Here is an 18,691-nt window from a genome sequence, read left to right on the forward strand (position 1 = left end):
GAAGAAAGTAGGGATGTTGGACTGTGAGCAGGGACCCTGGAACAGGGGAAGAGAATGGGTTAGAATCTAGCCTTTGTGTCCCCAGGTGTTGGAATACAACTCCCATCATCCCTCGCTAGCAGGACCAGAGGTCAGGGATGATGGGAGTTGTAGTCCCACAAATGTATAGGGACCCTAGGTTGAGAAAGGCTGGGTTACTCTGTTCCTGAAGACTAGTGGGGCTGAGTCGCTGCAGTAGTCAAGGTACTGTGATAAAAGAGAGTCAGAGACGCAGAGCTCTAGGGTGCAGCAACTGACTCCACTGCAACATCTTACTCTCCTCCCATTCTTCCTCCATCCCATGCCTCCTGCGTTGTTATTGTTTTAATTTTATGACCGTTCTAACCATATTTATATCATGTATCTATATATCTATATTCGCAAGGCACATCTAGGCTGCAGAAATGGATGGGAAAGAAGAGTAGGTGCCTTTTTAAAATCGGTTGTTATAAGTACCTGTATTAAAAGTAGTAGTAGTAGTAGTAGTAGTAGTAGTAATCTGCTCCCCGATTTATCAAGAGTATTTTGGGCGAACTATTTCAATGTTTTAATGCAGCCGTTTAAGTAGAGCAAGCACAGAAACCGCTTTGCACACACGCCTACTGTGTATAATATGACATACGTCTAGAATCCACTCCCCTAGCTTGCCTTTCTGATACTCCTACCTCTTTAAGAGCTCGCCCCCTCCCTTTCTCCACCCCGCCCACCCCAGTGGAGCCGGAAAAGCGCAGCGAACCTTCCACTTTTTGAGATACAGTGACGCCTCTGGAGCTGCCATGGAACCAGGTATACTGTAATTGATCCTTGCGTGGGAGGGGAAGCTGGATCAGGATCCGGGATGGGTGGGGGTGGGGGAAACAACCTGGGAATTTGCGCCGCTTCCCCTTCGTGTGCCTTTGGAAGCGCCCTCTCTTTCCTAGAATCCCGTTTTATGCCAACACAACTTTCTGACGTTCCTTATCTTAGCATCCTTTCTCCCAAAGTGGAGCGAGCGTAACCACCACCTGTCCCGGCGCGAAATCGGTGTCAGTGCTGATGAAGGAAAGATTTAGTTATTTATTACTTCCGTTTGTATATTCGTGTATTTCTCTTTGCCCGGTAAGCCGTAAAACGGTGCAAGCAGAAAACCTGACGTGGTCTAGACGTGGGGGGGGGTCTCTTTTTTAAAAAGGGGAGCTGCTGGTCGAACTGCTCCTCCGGGACCCCCGAGTCTGCGGCGGAGTTTGCAGCCCCGAGGGAAGGGAGAGGCAGGCGCGGAGTGTTCAGCTTTCGTTTCTTCCTCGCCGCGTGTTCCCTGCAGGTGGCAATGTGTACGAAGAGGCGCCGGGCCACGGGCCGCCCCCCGACGGCCAGGGGATCGACGTTATAAACGGCCCTATCCAGAATGGCCCTGAGGTTCAGGTAAGAAGCCCCTCCCACTCCCCAGCAAAGTATTCATAATGGATGGAAATTGTCTTTCAATGCGTTTAAGAATGCGATCAGTTCCGCGCAGTGGTTAGAGAGTGTCAGACTAGGACCAGGTTTCGCATCCTCACTGGGCCATGGAGCTCGCTCACTCAGCCCAGCCCACTTCCCAGGGTTTTTGGGAGGATAAGATGAGGGTAACAGGGGCTTGCTTTCTTTGATGTGGAGTGGGGGAAAGCCCCTCCACATCAACATGCTAAAAAATTTATTTTGGGCATGTATTCTGGCTCTTCAACATGCCTGCAAGAACACGTGCATACCACTTATTCTCAGCAGCCTAATAATAATACAGTGGTACCTCGGGTTAAGTACTTAATTCGTTCCGGAGGTCCATTTTTAACCTGAAACTGTTCTTAACCTGAAGCACTACTTTAGCTAATGAGGCCTCCTGCTGCTGCCGTGCCGCCGGAGCACGATTTCTGTTCTCATCCTGAAGCAAAGTTCTTAACCCAAGGTACTATTTTTGGGTTAGTGGAGTCTGTAACCTGAAGCGTCTGTAACCTGAAGCGTATGTAACCCGAGGTACCACTGTAATTCAAAAAACAGCCTTGGAATGGAGAACAGCCCTCTCTAGCAGTGCCTTCCTCACCCTAAGTCATGGCCTTTTTATTTATTTTAATAATAATAATTTATTACTTATACCCAGACCATCTGGCCGGGCCTCCCCAGCCACCCTGGGCAGCTCCCAACAGAATATTACAAACACGTTAAAACATCAAACATTTAAAACTTCCCTAAACATATTTATTGCATTTATATCCTGCTTTCTTGTCCAGGGAGCTCAAGGTGGTGAACATGGTTGACGGCCTTCTCATTTAATCCCCAAAACAACCCTGTGAGGTTGGTTAGGCTGAGAGGCAGAGACTAACTCAAGGTCACTCAGTGAGCTTGATGGCCAAGTGGGGCTTTGAAACCTGGTCTCCCAGCTCCTAGTCTGGCACTCTATCCACTACCTCACAGTGGCCCTCATTTCTTTCTCTCTCTCTCTGAGATGGGACACGGGTGGCGCTGTGGGTTAAACCACAGAGCCTAGGACTTGCTGATCAGAAGGTCGGCAGTTCAAATCCCCGCGACGGGGTGAGCTCCCATTGCTTGGTCCCTGCTCCTGCCAACCTAGCTGTTCGAAAGCACCTCAAAGTGCAAGTAGATAAATAGGCACCACTCTGGCGGGAAGGTAAACGGCGTTTCCGTGTGCTGCTCCGCTTCGCCAGAAGCGGCTTAGTCATGCTGGCCACATGACCTGGAAGCTGTACGCCGGCTCCCTCGGCCAATAAAGCGAGATATGCGCCGCAACCCCAGAGTTGGCCACGACTGGACCTAATGGTCAGGGGTCCCTTTACCTTTACCTTTACCTTTACCTCTCTGAGATATGTGGCATGCTGGCTCTCTGCCATGGGGGGGGTGAGTTTACCAGGGTGTTTCTCTTAACCCCCATGTGATTCTTCTGTCTTTAGCTGGATGACTTTGTGGGTGCTCACGCCGAGTACGACGAAGAGAAGGAGGAGAGCAAGTACTTCCGCCGCAAGCGCTTTGGTGTGATCAAGAACCTCTTGGCGGCCAGCCTGGGGGGGATGCTGACCTACGGGGTCTTTCTAGGTATGCTACACTTTCATCGTCTTCATCTCCTGCTGCTACCCATAGCCTAGTCTCCATCAGATGTTCATCTACCTGCAAGTCCAGCCGTACCTCTAGGTCAGGTGTGGCTAACTTTTTTCTGGTCATATTGATCCATTGCCAAGATTCTGGGGCAAAGTGTAAAAGTGGGTGTCGTGAAAACTGCAGTTCCCAGGGCTGCCTTCCGAAAAGACTTTCCCACCAGCTATTTTATATTTATTTTTGAAATAATTTGATCCCTGAAATCCCTGCCTAATCACTGACGTGGAATGGACTCCCTTGGGAGGTTGTAGACTCTGTTTCATTGGAGATTTTTAAGCAGAGGTTGGATGGTTATCTGTCATGGATGGTTTAGCTGGGATTCCTGCATTGCAGGGGGTTGGACTAGATGACCCCTGGGGTCCCTTCCAACTCTACGATTTTATTATTCTATGATCTTCAAGGGGAGTAACTGTTAGTAATCCCCTCTGGTTCAGATGCATGGCTTGTATCCATTAGGAACTGTGCATCCAACATTGTGGACCTAATTTTGCAGAGTTGAGATCAGGCAGGATCCCGCCCTTTTGAATTTCCTGTGCCAACTGAAGACTTTTTCAAAAATATATTGCATCAGGCATTTTAGCTGAATTCTGGTTTTATGATTTTAACGAGATTTATGTTTGCATTATATTGCGCTTCTTGTACATCACTTAGAAGTCGTTGAAATTAAGTGGTATATAAATGGTTGAAATAACGATGTCTCAAGGCAACTTGCAGCTTCCAAATTTAGTGGTATAGTGAGGCATGGAAGGACCAGGCAGCTGGATGGGAAACTCCAGGATCTGTTGGCTAAAGTGGATGATTAGCAGGACTCTACCACCATAGGGAGGTTATAGCCTGCTGAGATGTAGAGCAGATACAGGTTGACAACCATTTGGAATGGACCGATGTTTCTGCATCTTTCAATACTAGAAGCTGGAGCCATCCAATGAAGTTGAATATTGGAAGACAAAAGGAAGTACTTCCTCATACTGTGTATAATTAAACTCTGGAATTTTCTATCACAAGATGTAGTGATGGCCACCATGTTGGATGGCTTTCAAAGGAGATTAAACACATGAATGGAGGATAAATGTATCTGTGGCCACTAGCCATGATGGCTACATAACTACCTCCAGGACTAGAGGCAGCATGTTTCTGAATAGCGTTTCTGGGAAGGCGAGTAGAGAAGTGCTCTTGTGCTCATGTTCTGCTCATGGCCTTCCCAGAGGCCACTACAGGAAAGGGGATGCTGGACTAGATGAGCCTTTGGTCTGATCCGGATGAGCTCTTTTTGTGTTCTTGCCTGTCTGTTTCTTGTGGTTCGGTTCCCTATCTTTGTTTTCAGCGGCTGATCCAGTCCTGTGACAGCTCAGTGCTTTTCCTGTGGTTCTGAGCACAGCTATTTTATACCAGCTTAGGACATGATGCCGTGTGTTCCTTAGATACCGCCACAATTGTTACGATTGCAGTATTTCTGGTCTCTAAGCCAGGATTGCAACATCTGCTTGGGTGAAACCTTTATTTCCTCTTTCAGTTGAAGCTGAAGTTGCAACCCAACAGAAAAGTGTTGGTTTGCTGTGATAAAATTAAATCCGAAATGGTGACCTGTTGCAAACTTAAATCTCTAGTGGTGATTCGTTGCATGGAGCACACCCGTTACTTCATAAAATGGAGGAAAGTGCTACTTTGTAGTTCATAAAGACCCTTTGGGATTACAGGTGTTGATTTGCTTGGTTTTTAGGGGCTCAGTCCACCAAACAACACTGTTTTGAAACTTGTCTTCACTTCCATGGTCCTTGTACATGGTAATTAATGGGAGGCAACACTGATGTTTAGGTAACTGCATGTGTATCTTTATGTGGGAGCACTAAAAATATGCTGCCTTCCTCACAAGGGCATTCTGGTGGCAAAGTCCCAGAGGGAGCACTATCTGTTTTCATTTTCATTTTGCACATTTGATTCAGATCAAAAGGTTTTGGACCTTACCTTGTTGTGAAGGAGCAGGACGTGCAAGTTGCATCCTACTATTCCTCTGCAGCAGAATAACAGAATAGTATCATCCTGCCAATCTAGAAGGAGCAGATCCAGTGGCAGGGAAGAGAAGCAGCTCATGATGCTTGACATCCTGATGAAACCTGGGCCTCTGCCTCAGCTTCCAAGAGTATATTAAAACGGGTGTCTTTTTAACGATTTCACCCACTTGGTCCTGTTGGATGGCGTGGGTCTCAGTGTGGTGTTGAACTCATTGAGGAAGCAAGCAGAGGGATCCTGGACAAGTCAGCTCTGTTTCTGAACATGACTGTATCTTGCAGCCCTGGTGCAATCTCTGAATGTTCCCTGCCGCTTGGAGAGAAGAGCCTTCATCAGCCACTGTTAGCTTTCCCCCCCTTGGAGCTAGTTTAGCAGTGTGGTACCTGTACTGAACAAGGTTGTGCCAACTCTTAAGTGCCCCTGTCATCTCCCCTAGGCTTGCTGCAGATGCAGCTCATCCTGCACTATGACGAGACGTACCGAGAGGTGAAATACAGCAACCTGGAACTACAGAACATTGATAGCAAGATGCTGATGGGCATCAATGTCACACCTATTGTTGCCCTGTTCTACACTCCAATGCTCATCAGGTATTCCTCTGCTGTGACTTCCTGATCACCCCATCTGAATTCTTTTCATACTATTCATACTTTTTTTGTTGGGGGGTGGAGCTGTGCCTGGAATACAAATTTTGGGTGCGCCCATGCTAGGGGTTTTCTCGTAGACTTCTCACACTTTACCCTGCCAAAAGTGGGCGAAAACATGACAAGAGATGGGGGGAATGTACCTTCTGAAGCATGGAAGATTATGTAGCTTATAGTATGAGAACAATCAGTGGGCAGTGCTAAAAACCCTCAGTGAGGACGCACCATTCTTTTGGAAGGGGTGAAAAAACCTGAATCCTGTGTCCTGATGTAGCTAGAACACAAGTAATCTCACAGTTGTAAAAACATTTCGCCCTGCCCAGAACACAGACCTCTTTTTTTCTGTCTTTCCAGATTCTTTGGCACCAAATGGATGCTGTTCTTGGCCGTGGGTGTCTACACACTCTTTGTCTCCACCAACTACTGGGAACGCTACTATACCTTGGTGCCATCGGCCGTGGCCATCGGGGCTGCCATTATACCTCTCTGGGCTTCCATGGGCAATTATGTCACCCGGTGAGCCTGTTGCAGAAGGGAAAGACACTAGATTGAAAGACCTCCCCCGAGTGTCTTTGCATGGCCCTTACCATACATAAGTACCATTCTGGTCACTTAGCGACTCTCCTTAACAATATTGTGAATTCCCGACCAGTGTTGGCATTGAGATGTTTCATCATCAGTGTGGTGAATGGGTTTTGGGTGTTCTGGTTGCACCAACCTGCAGAAGCATTTCTTGGCAGCTTCCATGGGAGGAGGAGTTTTACGGCAGGTATAAGGAGCATGTGGCCCTCCAGATGTCCTTAGACTCTTGCTCCCATCATCCACAGCCAGCATAGGGGTGGTGGGAGCATCTCACAGCATACATAAACATACAGTCGTACCTCAGAAGTTAAACACCTTGCGAGACAAACGTTTTGGCTCCCCAATGCTGCAAACCTGGAAGTGATTGTTCCAGTTTGCGAATGTTCTTTGGAACCTGAATGTCCGTTGTGGTTTCTGCAGCTTCCAATTTGCTGCAGCCGATTGGAAGCCATGCCTTGGTTCATGAACGTTTTGAAAGTCGAACGGATTTCCGGAACGGATTCCATTCGACTTCTGAAGTATGGCTGTACTGACCTTCGTTTTTGACTTGTTATGCTTTTATTGTATGGTTTTCATTCGGTCGTGCTTTGATGTATTTTTGTGATGTATCAGTGTATACATATTTCTTTTATAAATGGATAAAACAAATAAATCTGGAGTGCCACAGGCTCCCTACCCTGTCCCAGAGTGTGTCCTGGAGAGAGCAGGTGGGCAGCTGGTTGCACTCACCTGGTCATCTGATATGTTCGACTTGCCTCAACAGGATGGCACAGAAGTACTATGAATATGCGAACTACAAGTTGGAACATGTCCAGGAGCAGCAAAGGGCACCACGTGGGGCCTACAACTCCTACATTGTTGGCTTCCAGACTGTCTTTTATGCCATCTTCTATGTGAGAGCTCTATTAAAAGGGTTTTTTTCATGCACCTTTGGGGTGGAGTGGGATGTGTGTGTATTCCCCATTGTCTCTCCTTGTCTGTTGGGAAATGGCAGCCCTCAGTGATATAGTTCAGTGAGGAGACACCCTCTCACTCTCTGCACATGTTGGGTTTCTCTCTCTCTCCTGCCCACGGTTGGTTTATCTTGCATTCTCTCTGTTTTCCAGCTGAGCTTTGTCTGTGCCCAGTTTCCCATGTTTTTCTTCATAAAGGGGCACCTCTCTGATTTGAACCACACACTCTTCAGCGTACAGCACTGCGGTGAGTATCCTGGCTGAGGGGCTGTAGCTCAGTGGGGAGAGCATCTGTCTTGCATTCAGAAGAGGTGTTTTGCTGGCTGACTTGCTGTAAGGTAGCCATTTACCTCCGCCCCCCATTGGAGCTTAATGTAAGTTGCCTCTCTGAGATCTTGGGGGTGGGGCAGATTGAAGGAGGAATTTGTTGTAAATTTACCTGTCTATGTATTGGGAGGAGGTTGGGTTACCAAACAAAATCACCTGTGCAGTTAATGAAAAAAATGAATGGGGAAAATAGGAGGATGGAGGGATTTGGAGAAACTTCTTTGGGAGTGTCTTGGAACAAGTGAGTCAGTGAATGGTCTAGGCCAGGGGTTGGCAACCCGCGGCTCCGGAGCCGCATGTGGCTCTTTTGCACCTTTGTCGCGGCTCGGGGCAGATACTAGAGCTACCCATGTACCCCCAGCAGCCAAAACAAAATGCCACAAAATGAGTGAATGATTTCCCCCCAAAAAAATTTACACAACAAACATAAAAAGAATAAACTGAGCTTACATTACATATACATTACATTCTCGCTGCAAGAAGCCACATTACAGGGAAACAAACAGGGGCAGAGGTGAGGGAGTGTCCCTCAATTTCCTGCTGGCGTGAGAAGTGTAGAAAGTACCCGGCCATCCCGTGAAGTCTTTTGCGGCGGTTGCCAGAAAATGCCTGTGAAAACGCAGCCTGCCGGGACTCGGTCCCTGAGCGCCGTGTCAGCCAGACAGGACTTTTTGCGCCCGCTTACGAAGCTGCCACATGTCGGACACTCCCTCGCCGGCTTTGACAGGCGCCTTCGGCCAGCTCGAACCCGCCCCCCAGACCCGCCTCCTCCAATCGGAGGCGGCGGTGGTGGAAGTGGAGGTTGGGGGCCCCCTGGACCACAACGTGGAGGAGGTGAGGGTGGGGCTTGCTGCCCCACGGCAATTATTACTATTAATACTATTATTACTATTGCCACCATCATTAACAGCCTCATTGTCATTTTTCTAAATTAAATATAATCTCAGGGGACCTCAGCCCTTGCCACTTAATGCTCGGTTTAACCTCCACTCGCTTCTTAGGTTAAAACCTTATTTTATTTTTTTAATGGTAGCACCTTATCCCTTTTGGTTTCTCCATTGCATTTCCTTCCCCTGACAGACAAAATCCTCTCCCTCAGAGGCATCCGCGTATCCCCCTCGCACCCCCACCCCCCCAGCTCCTTTACTACTACTACCTCTGTGAATCTCTTTAAGACCGTCCAACTTGTCGCCTGTGTGAGGGAGTTCCATGGTTCAATTGTGCGCTGGGTGAAAAAGTCCTCTCTTTCCTCTGCCCTGAATCTTTGAACAGTCGGCTTCTTGGGATGTCCACAAGTTCTGGTGGTCCACAAGAGAGGGGGAAAAGCTTTTCTCTACCCTCTTTCTCCATTCCATGCATAATTTGCCAACTTCCTTTCATGTCACCTCTTCTCTAAACTAAGATTACCAGTTTGTTTTTTCAATGAATCCAGGGACACTTTTCAACTTCCTATTAAATAGATTTTGCCAGGGGACTGATTTGTAAATCTGGGGACTGTCGCCAGGAAACGGGGACGTCTGGTAACCTTCCTCAAAACTAAAAAGTCCCAAATGCTGCAACCTTTCTACGCAGGGGAGTCCCCGGGATTCCAGTGCTATTTTTCTAGAGAAAGCGGTGCCAAAACTCGCCCTGAATGCCTCCCTTGTTCTCTTAGACTGGCAATGGCACCCACCTAAAAGGGTGGGGAGGAAAACCCTGCCTGGATCATTTCAGTTGCTCTTTTCTGAAGTCCAATTGGTTTTCTACTGTTTTGTAAGTTTTGCGGCTCCCAGTTTTTTTTTCCTTCGGAAACGGGTCCAAGTGGCTCTTTTTGTCTTAAAGGTTGCAGACCCCTGGTCTAGGCCTTCCCAACTGCTGGCTCCAGCCTCATCCATTGGCATGCAACTTCCTACTGTCCATACATGGCCACCTCTGGGCAATAAGTGTTCCCACCCCTGCCCTTTATACCCATGATCCTAATCTTTGGGGACCCTTTCCCAACTAGGCCTGTGGTTGCTGAAAGTGCTGGGTTTTTTCCTTGCAGGGACCAACAGCCATGGGATTCTCACAGGGTTCAACACCACAGTTCTGCAGAAGCTGCCACGCAGCAATGAGCTCATCACGGTGGAGAGTGTTCTCATGGGAGTGGCCTTCCTCTCCATGCTCCTGGTATGAAGCTAGGGACAAAAAAGCACAAGGGCAAAGGCATGGATTAACTCACCATGCTTGTGGTCATCATGAAATCAGAAGTAAAAGCAATACATTCTGCAACCCAGATTCCTCTGCCCCTAAAATGTGTACACAGTTGGCAGGTAAATCACATACAAAGCAAATGTGTTCATTGTGCACGTGATAGGGCAATCCTCTTGAACCCCCTACGTGCATAAGAAGAGCCTGCTGGATCAGGCCAGTGGCCTATCTAGTCCAGCATCCTGTTCTCACATAGGCTAACCAGAGGGCTATGGAAAGCCTGCAAGCAGGACATGGGCATAACAACACGGTCCCCTCCTGCTGTTTCTAGCACCTGGTATTCAGAAGGATATTGTCTCTTGACTGTAAAGGTTATGTGGCTGCATATTGAGGAATATGCCCCAGCCAGAAACAACTATGAATCAGTGCATTGACCTGTATATCTGCAGCAGTCACACACTAGGATTGCCTCTGTCTTTACCTAGCTAGGTATGGGTGCTCTACCTGTATGGGCTGGAGCATAGGGTAAGCATTGTTGCTGCTGCTGCTGCTGCTGCTGCTGCTGCTGCTGTTGCCACATGGATTGTGGACCCAGGTAAGAGCTTTCAAGTGGTACTATGCAAAGATACAGCCATATCAAAACTGTCCCTTAACATAGGTGGAAATGAGGTTAAATGAGATGAATAAACAAAATCTCTGGTCTATGTAAATGTGATCCATTTCTTTATTTTACCGTGCAAGGGGCAGAATTAATATGGATACTGGGTTGCCATTGAAAACAGCAGCCCCATGTCGAGTTCTCTTTGCCCCATCTGTAATACTCAGACAGACTTCTGATGTCATCTTGTTTCATATTTCTCTGCCTCACATCATTGGCTGCTGCTGATGTGTATGTTTGGCAGGGGAGGTGATGGGACAATGCAGGAAATTATGCTTAAACATTCCCAGCAGAGATGGGGAATCTGTGGCCCTCCTTATAATTTGTGGACTGTAGCTTCCATCATCCCTGACCATTGGCCATGCTGGCTGGGGCTGAGTTCTGCCCCCATTCCTCCTTTTAACAAGGAGAGTACAGGGAGAGCCCTGGTCATTTTTGCCCAGCTTCTGATATCTCAGTGCCACACCTTTCTGTTTCCACAGGTGTTGCTTCTGTGTGGCTCAGCCTATCGCCCCACAGAGGAGATAGATTTGCGCAGCATTGGCTGGGGCAACATCTTCCAGCTGCCTTTCAAGCACATGCGGGACTACCGCCTGCGCCACCTCATTGTCTTCTTCATCTACAGTGGATTTGAGGTGGTCTTCTTCTGCACTGGCTTCACTCTGGTAATGTGAAGTCCTTTTAGGTTTGGAGACAGGAAGGGCTGGGCACCCAAGTACCTCTGTGCTAACAAAAGGTCCTTCCTCTCCACTTCCCAGAACTATGGTGTCTGCTCCATTGGCCTGGAGCGCATGGCGTACATCCTCACTGCTTATGGACTCTCCTCTGCTGTCTGCTCCACCCTGGGTCTCTCTATGTTGTGTCTGCCTCGCCAAGTTCCCCTGCTTGCCGGAGCATCGGTCCATGCCATCCTATTGATCGGCCTCTTCTGCTGGGCACCTCAGGCCCGTAGCTTAGGCGAAGAAGCCCTGCTCTACCTGGTAGCTGCACTCTGGGGTCTTGGCAGTGCCCTCAACAAAACAGGCCTCAGCTGTGAGTAAAACAATACCCCTTTGGTGTCGGAGTCTTATACCAAGTCAGATCATTAGTCTGTCTACCTCACTATTGTCTATGGCAGTGTTTCCCAAACTTGGGTCTCCCGCTGTTTTTTTTTTAACTACAATCCCCACCATCCCTGACCACTGGTCCTGCTAGCTAGGGATGATGGGAGTTGTAGTCCAAAAATAGCTGGAGACCCAAGTTTGGGAAACCCTGGTCTACAGTGACTGGCAGCAATTTCCGAGGCTTTCAGCCACAGTTCTCTCCCATCCTACCTGGAGATGCCTGGGATTGAACCTGGGACCTTCTGCATGCGAAGCAGAGGCTGCAAACAGTGCTTGCACTTGGTGTAGTAGCTGTTGTACCTTCCATAGACTAGGACAGGAGTAGCCAATGCTGTGCCCTGCTGTTGGACTTTCAACTCCCATCAGCCCCAGCTAGCATGGTCAATCATCAGGGATGATAGGAGTTGGGAGTCCAACAACATCTGGAGGACATCACCTTGGCTTCCTCTGGACTAGGAGGTACAGCAAGCTGAGCTGGACAATACCATGGTAACAACAACTCTCTGAAATAGTGTGATAGATGCTTGTTACCTGGAAGAGGCTCAATTCTAACTGCTTGAATGGCAGGTAGTGTATTCTGTGAACTTCAGTCTCCCTTGACGGTGTCATTGATCACTAGTAAAGCAAAATAATGGGCTTGTTCACACATGGCACTCAACACAGATGAAAGTGGTTTCTCCATCTGTACAAGTGTCTATATGAAACACTGTATGCTTGTTGATCTATTGTGTACACAGCTGAACATTACATGTCAACAACTGTGTGAGTGTACAGCTCCTTTGTTTACATGCATTATAGACTGGTCATGCGTGAGCACCCCTAGTAACTGCCCCCAAGATATTTTTCCATGGTTTGTTACACATTTTGGAGGGGAGCATTTTATAAGATGCATTGTTTTCCTAACCTTTCATACTAGTCTGTACTGAGAACAGCAGAAATAATGCAGCGGTGTAGCACCTTAGAAGGCTTCACACATTTATTATGGCATAAGATTTATTGGATTACAGTCTGCTTCTTCAGAATCATGAAGGGTTATCAGGTCCGTGTGTGTGTGTGCATGCGCGCGTGCACGGACATGCGCATACACACACACACACATATGGGTGAAGGGCGATTGTGAAGAATAAGATAGGCAATGAAAGCTAATAGTCTCTGAATCTAGTTGCTGCATCCCTGTTCCCTGCCCTTTCCCTACAGCACTCCTGGGGATACTTTATGAAGACAAGGAGCGTCAGGACTTCGTCTTCACCATATATCACTGGTGGCAAGCCATAGCCATCTTCGTTGTTTATCTCTGGTCTGGACTGCCCATGAAGGTGAGTGGGAAGTCTGGCACTGCATGAATTCTTTGACCTCTCTGGCTCTTGGTGGCATATGAAGATGACTTTGAAAGGATGAGAGTTCCTCTGGCCTGGGGATAATAAGAGAATAAATCTAAAGCCAGTAGTGTTGTGAAGGAACTTGAAGGAATGAGCAGAAAGGGTTAATGGAATGGCGCCTAGGTGATAGTTCTCCTTTGCCTAGGTCATATTTGCAGAACTGACCTTTGTGTTAACTGATGGAGTCTCTTCCTTCTAGGCCAAGTTATCCATCGTGCTCGCTACTCTGGTAGCTGCAGTAATATCTTACCTGTGGATGGAGCGTAAAGTAGCCCAGATGATCCCTCATCGCCTCCCCAAAATTCCCAAGCCCCGTCACAAGGTGCGGGGCTACCGCTACATGGACGATGACAACTCTGACGAGACTGGCTCTGAGAAGGAAGAGGATAAGGAGAGCGACTCCTCTGAGGAAGAGGCAGAAGGGGAGGAACCCAGTGGCCTCCGTGATCGACCTCGCCGAAGGAACAGATGTTCCTATGAGCAGGCCTTGGGAGGGGAAGGGGGAGAGAATGTGGGCTAGTGCCTGCCCTTTTCTCACCTGTCTGGGTTGGGACATGACTCTCAGGTGCCTTTGGCATCAGCCTCTCTCCATCACTTGAATCCTCTTTCTGCCATGTTTCAACTTTGTTGGGACCACAGGCTGTGTTTGAGCCATTTCCTTACCTCGCTCCTGACACTTCAGCTACAGTTGGAAGAGAGTGAAGCTTCAAAGGCACACTTCCTGACAAAAGTTATTCACGCCTCCCCTGCCTAATATGTGGCAGGAATCGTAATCTCCAGCTTCAGACTGTGAGTGGTACAATATATCCAGGCATCTCCCCATGGAAACGTTTAGGTGGATTGTGAGAAATAAGTACAAGGTACAAAATGTCAACGCTTTAGATGCGTAAGCCCCTGGAGGTTGGGAGAAGGGGGATTACGGTAGATCGAACTTTTCTTAGTCTTTAGAAACAAATGGCAGTAAAGTCTTGGTACATTTTCATAAGTTCTTTTACTGTGTAGGTTGGCTCCTGAGGGTGTTTCTGTGGCCTATCACAGTTGGCCCTATTGCTGGTGGGTATTCTCTCTCTCTCTGATAATATGCAAGTTTACCCACTAAAGACCTTGCAATAAAATTGATCCTGCTCATTTGACACCCAGTGCTCACATGATAAACCAATAAAGAACCTTGTCTTCAACTGTTGATAAATTGTACTCAGCATAAAAGTTGACTGGCAGCAGCTGTGTGTCAGCTGTCTTACTTAGCAGGAACTTCCAACTGCACAGTTCCTGAGCACTATGCATGCAGTGATTGCTCTCTGGTTGTAAGCCAGGGCCCAATTTTGCCCATGAGGTCTATTTTCCCCAAACTACACTCACCTGCCCCACACCTGATGTCAGCTGCAGGGCAGGTAAAGATGCAACATGATTGGCTGTATGACTTGGGTTCTCCATGAGGAACTTCTACAGTCACACGCTGCAGAGGGCAGCTTTTCCAGCTCTGTGTGTAGTGCTTGGGAAGTGCTGAGTGCAGGACATGGGAAGCACTTTGCACATCACTGACTGGCTGCCAGCTGCTTGGGAAGTGATGTGCAAGGAGGCTTTGACAGGTGTCAGTCATCTGGAGATTTCAGGTTGCCTTGTGGGTTTGACAACCCTAGTAAGGAGAGAATCTTGGTTAGCTTCCTCAAGCTTAGACTTTGAATCCTGAACTGGGGGGCAGAGGGGAGCTTGGCAGGGCATTGTGGGCACCATGGCATCTGCAGGGACCATGTTGGCAAAGCCGGATGAAGGCAACACTGAGCTAGGTAGTCCAGTGGCCTGAAGGGATGCAAGACAGCGTCCTGTCTTCTTGGTGCAAGGACCCAAGTTTAATCCTCGACATAACACTGGCAGCCGAAAGGAAATCAGGCAATACTGTACATATTTGGGGCAGGGAAGAAGTAGGGGCACTGTGGAAAGAACATCCTCCCCAAGGCAATCTCTTGAGTTGGGTATGTGTGCAGAGGTGAGGTTCAAACGCAAATCTTCATTGCTCATCGTGCCTCAGACAGTGAGCCACTGGGAGCACCAGGAATATTCTTGATTGTAAAGGATCCCCTCCCCCACTTTCTCTGATCCTTAAGATCGGACCCTATTTTTATATGCTCCAGTTCCCTCAAAACCTGTTTTTATCATTTTTAATATGCCTTTATACTACTGTTTTACTGGTTTTGTATTTTTGTTTTAGTTGTTTATAGTGTTTCTACATTGTATAATTCAACACTGTATATATTTTTAAATGGTGGAACTGTTTCTAAATGATTTTAAATAAAATACATTAGTAAAGGTTCGCTTGACGCAAACACCTTAAGAGATGCAGCAAATATATTTCAATGAAAGGAGAATTTTTCCAAACCTAGGGATCCTTATAAAATTATTTGGGATTGAGGAATTCTCATTGAAAGGCACATCTATGTTTTACATCTGTGTAGGTGTGACAGGTATGGGAATCCTGAGAGACCAAAAAGTTGGCAACTCAAGTAGACAGGAAGGAGCCAACCCTCATTTCTCTTCTGTGCCTCCAGCTGGTCCTACCCCAGCTTTCCTTCAGCCGCATTCTCTTGGAGTTCTTCCCTCCGCTCCCCTATTAACTGCCCCTTGTCCTTTTGTGACATCAGAGGCAGTCTGTAGATAACAGTATCAGCACAGCCTCCCTGAGCCTGAAAATTCTGGGGACACCTCAGCAGTAATTTTTTTCAACTATTAAAAATATTTACAGCCCTTTCTTCATGTTTGCTGATATGGGTGAGGTAGGTCTCATAATAAACTCAGGTATTTGATCTTCCATTATCTGTCTTTGAATAAAAAGATAGAATAGACACTACAGGTTGAGGTATATAGAAAAATATTTACCTGCTAACTTCCACAGGTTTCATCTGTTCATGAATATCCACCAGTTTCCTTTCACATGCATACACTTACATGACCATATTTGAAACCTTCCATACACACACAGAGAGAGAGAGAGAGAGAGACAGGCATAAGCTAACCAACATCCATGAATAATTCCAGCAGACACATCCACTCATATTTCACTCTGCATTCACGTTCAAGCAGAATGGCCCAGCGGAAGCGTGCTGGGCCCATAACCTGTTGTTGGGATACTGCCAGGGAGACAAAGGCATCAGGCAGCCTACACGTCGTCTCCAGACAATCTTTCGATCTCCCATAGAACAGCATCAGTCAATTAGTGACACGAGCTTCAGACACATTCCAAGACTCATGCACGCCCTTTCTGCAGAGTTTCCATAAAGGAAGATGCACCCAGAAGAGCATATTTACAGCTTTATTCAACGTTGGTCAGAACAAAGGAAAAACATGACTGCTTACTTTCATGTCGAGAAAACAGCCAGAAGCAAAGGCTATATACAAAACGGAAACTCCCTGTGAGCAGGAGGTATGCAGGCTTGTGACACACAGCAGCCTGTTCCCTTTTTAAGGAGGAACGGAAATATCCTAACAGCCTTTACTCCACAAACATCCACCAGGTTCAGTTGACCAGCTTCTGAAGGTGAATTTCAACCAACTTCCATTCCCAAATATCAGCCTGCTTCAGCCTTCCGACACCCATGGGCTTCCAAATATGAACTCCACCAGCTTACATCCACCAATATCTGCCAGCTTTTGCTACATAGATCACCAGACATCAGCCAGCTCCTTACCATGGATATCAGCCACTTTCAAGCTGTGATCCTGCTCATCAGGTAAGGTTGCCTTATCACTCCATAGCATCCCACAGCCAGATGATCACATTTGTCCATCTGCCAATTCACATCCTCCATTTGGAAAAAGACCAGGCAATGCTGAATGTCACAGCTGTTGCTTTCTGTATTCTGTTGGGAAAGAGTAAAAGGCCCACATTTATATTCACTAGGTTGCCATGTTCTTTTGTGATGTCACAGTCTGTAGCCAATGGCAACAGCTGAGGATGCTGCATCATAATCTCAGGCCTCACAATTATAAAGGCAGCTCAGCAGAGATTTATCTATGTGCTTGTTTATTGTTTAAAATATTTATAGACCAGCCTTCATTTGTACTGATACCATGTGGGAACAACCTTAAAATTGTTGTAGGGGATCTTTTTCAGCGCAGAGGCCACATCTCCCTGAAGAGTGTTGCATGGCAGTGGTGGTTAAGGGTCAGAGTGAAGTGGAGCAATGTGACTCATATTTTTGTGCAAAAGCCAACCCTAAATTTTCTATGACAGTTGGGAAGTCTGGTTATGAAGACTAACTTTATGAAAAACATTTGTATTGTGTAAACAAAATCTGCCCTTTTCCCCTTATGAGGTATCCAAGAGCCCATATAGAGTCCTTATGTAGGTTCCCCATTGGTAGGAGAAAATAGCAGAGGCCAGCCAGAGAATATTGAGAAGCAAAGCAGCTAGTAAGCCTGATCTTTATTAATCTGTTGCAAGAGGGTGCTCCCCTCACATGCAGGAAAGGAGGAGGAACCCAGAACAATGGCGCGCAAGGCCTTATATAGACATTTTAAATTCCCTGCCCTGGAGCTCAAGACCACCCCTCCATATATCATACATACATCACAGAAGGGGAGTAACCAAAGACCACCCGCCACATACCTACATCACAGAAAAGGTGGTCTAAAACAGAAATCTGAATGACTTGTTTATCTCGTCTGACAGGTTACCTGTTTAATGGTCACTTGATTGGATTGCCTGCTTACTTGATTAGATACCCTGGGGAGCCTGGCCATTCTTTTGTAATGATAAATACTTAGTAATGATAAATACTTAGTTCCTAAGTCAGGTCACAGGCTCACCCTGTTCAAACACAGACATACCCTTAAGACAGGATTTGTGAAGGAAAAGACAATGGGGAGGCTTTTCCATTTTCCTTTGACCTTGCAGAGAAAACATTTGGTCAGTTTGGGACAGTTTGGGATCAAAAATGGTTCCAGGTCTGTCTTCCTGTGCTGATCTATGTACGTGCTTGGTTGGTACACTTATGAACATTTAACATATATCTAAGACCTCAAAATTCTTATCACAGAATGGCAGTTTAGGGTTTGCCAACAAATGTCTGAGTGTACATTTGTCTACTATGTTTTGTGTGAGGATTCTAGTACTACAGGTAACATTCTACATCTGGGCAGCCCAGATCCTGCCAATGTAGTAATCTCAGCTACACAAATGTAATCGAGTAGAAGAGCCTTCCTAAAAAAATATGGGGAAAAACCAAAACACACAACTGAAAACAAAAATCATAAACACTTAGAAACAGCAGCAACTTTCGGCAATGAAATGGCCATTCTTAGTCGATTGGACTGGAGTGTCAGACCGGAAATGAATTCAAACTCAGCCATTCTGTTAGAATCTCCTTTTTGAAGTAAGACAACTTTCCAGTTTGTTACAGAATATCCAGGGAGACCAAAATTCTCCCATCGGTGGTTTCTGAGTGTCACCATTTTTTTAACGTTTGGTTCGTTTCCTTCCATGTATTGACTGATATCTTGCATTGAAACAACCCAGTTTGGCTTATGTAGATAACTGCCAGAAGTGGCCTTCTGCTGTGTTTCCTCTTCCTAAGAATAACAACGCTATTCGCTCTTTAAAGGAAAAAAAAAGTCAATAGGAGGCGGGGGGGAGGGAGGAGACAGATGATGCTTAAATAGACCGTGCTCGCTTTCCTCCCATCCACGTGTCCCCTCCTTAGGCTGCCGGGAA

At 46.9% G+C, this 18,691-nt stretch overlaps 1 protein-coding gene and 1 long non-coding RNA gene across 2 annotated transcripts; one reads left to right on the top strand and one right to left on the bottom strand.

The window, feature by feature from the left end:
- The first annotated feature begins 742 nt into the window (after positions 1 to 742).
- UNC93B1 (unc-93 homolog B1, TLR signaling regulator) lies at positions 743 to 15,308 on the top strand. The gene is made up of 12 exons (XM_081003485.1): positions 743 to 825; positions 1,340 to 1,440; positions 2,958 to 3,099; positions 5,606 to 5,759; positions 6,168 to 6,329; positions 7,159 to 7,288; positions 7,502 to 7,595; positions 9,699 to 9,823; positions 10,985 to 11,167; positions 11,261 to 11,534; positions 12,803 to 12,921; positions 13,184 to 15,308. Exons 1-12 carry the CDS (start codon positions 816 to 818, stop codon positions 13,502 to 13,504), a joined length of 1,815 nt encoding a protein of 604 aa, XP_080859611.1. The 5' UTR covers positions 743 to 815; the 3' UTR covers positions 13,505 to 15,308.
- Positions 12,555 to 13,644, bottom strand: LOC308476281. Its single transcript, XR_013985828.1, has 2 exons — positions 13,523 to 13,644; positions 12,555 to 13,016 (listed from the first exon to the last, which is right to left on the bottom strand). It is a non-coding gene; the product is annotated as an uncharacterized lncRNA (long non-coding RNA).
- Positions 15,309 to 18,691: the final 3,383 nt, after the last annotated feature.

The sequence above is a fragment of the Podarcis pityusensis genome, assembly GCF_964106645.2.
Source record: "Podarcis pityusensis genome assembly, chromosome: 1".
NCBI classification, from domain to species: Eukaryota; Metazoa; Chordata; class Lepidosauria; order Squamata; family Lacertidae; genus Podarcis; species Podarcis pityusensis.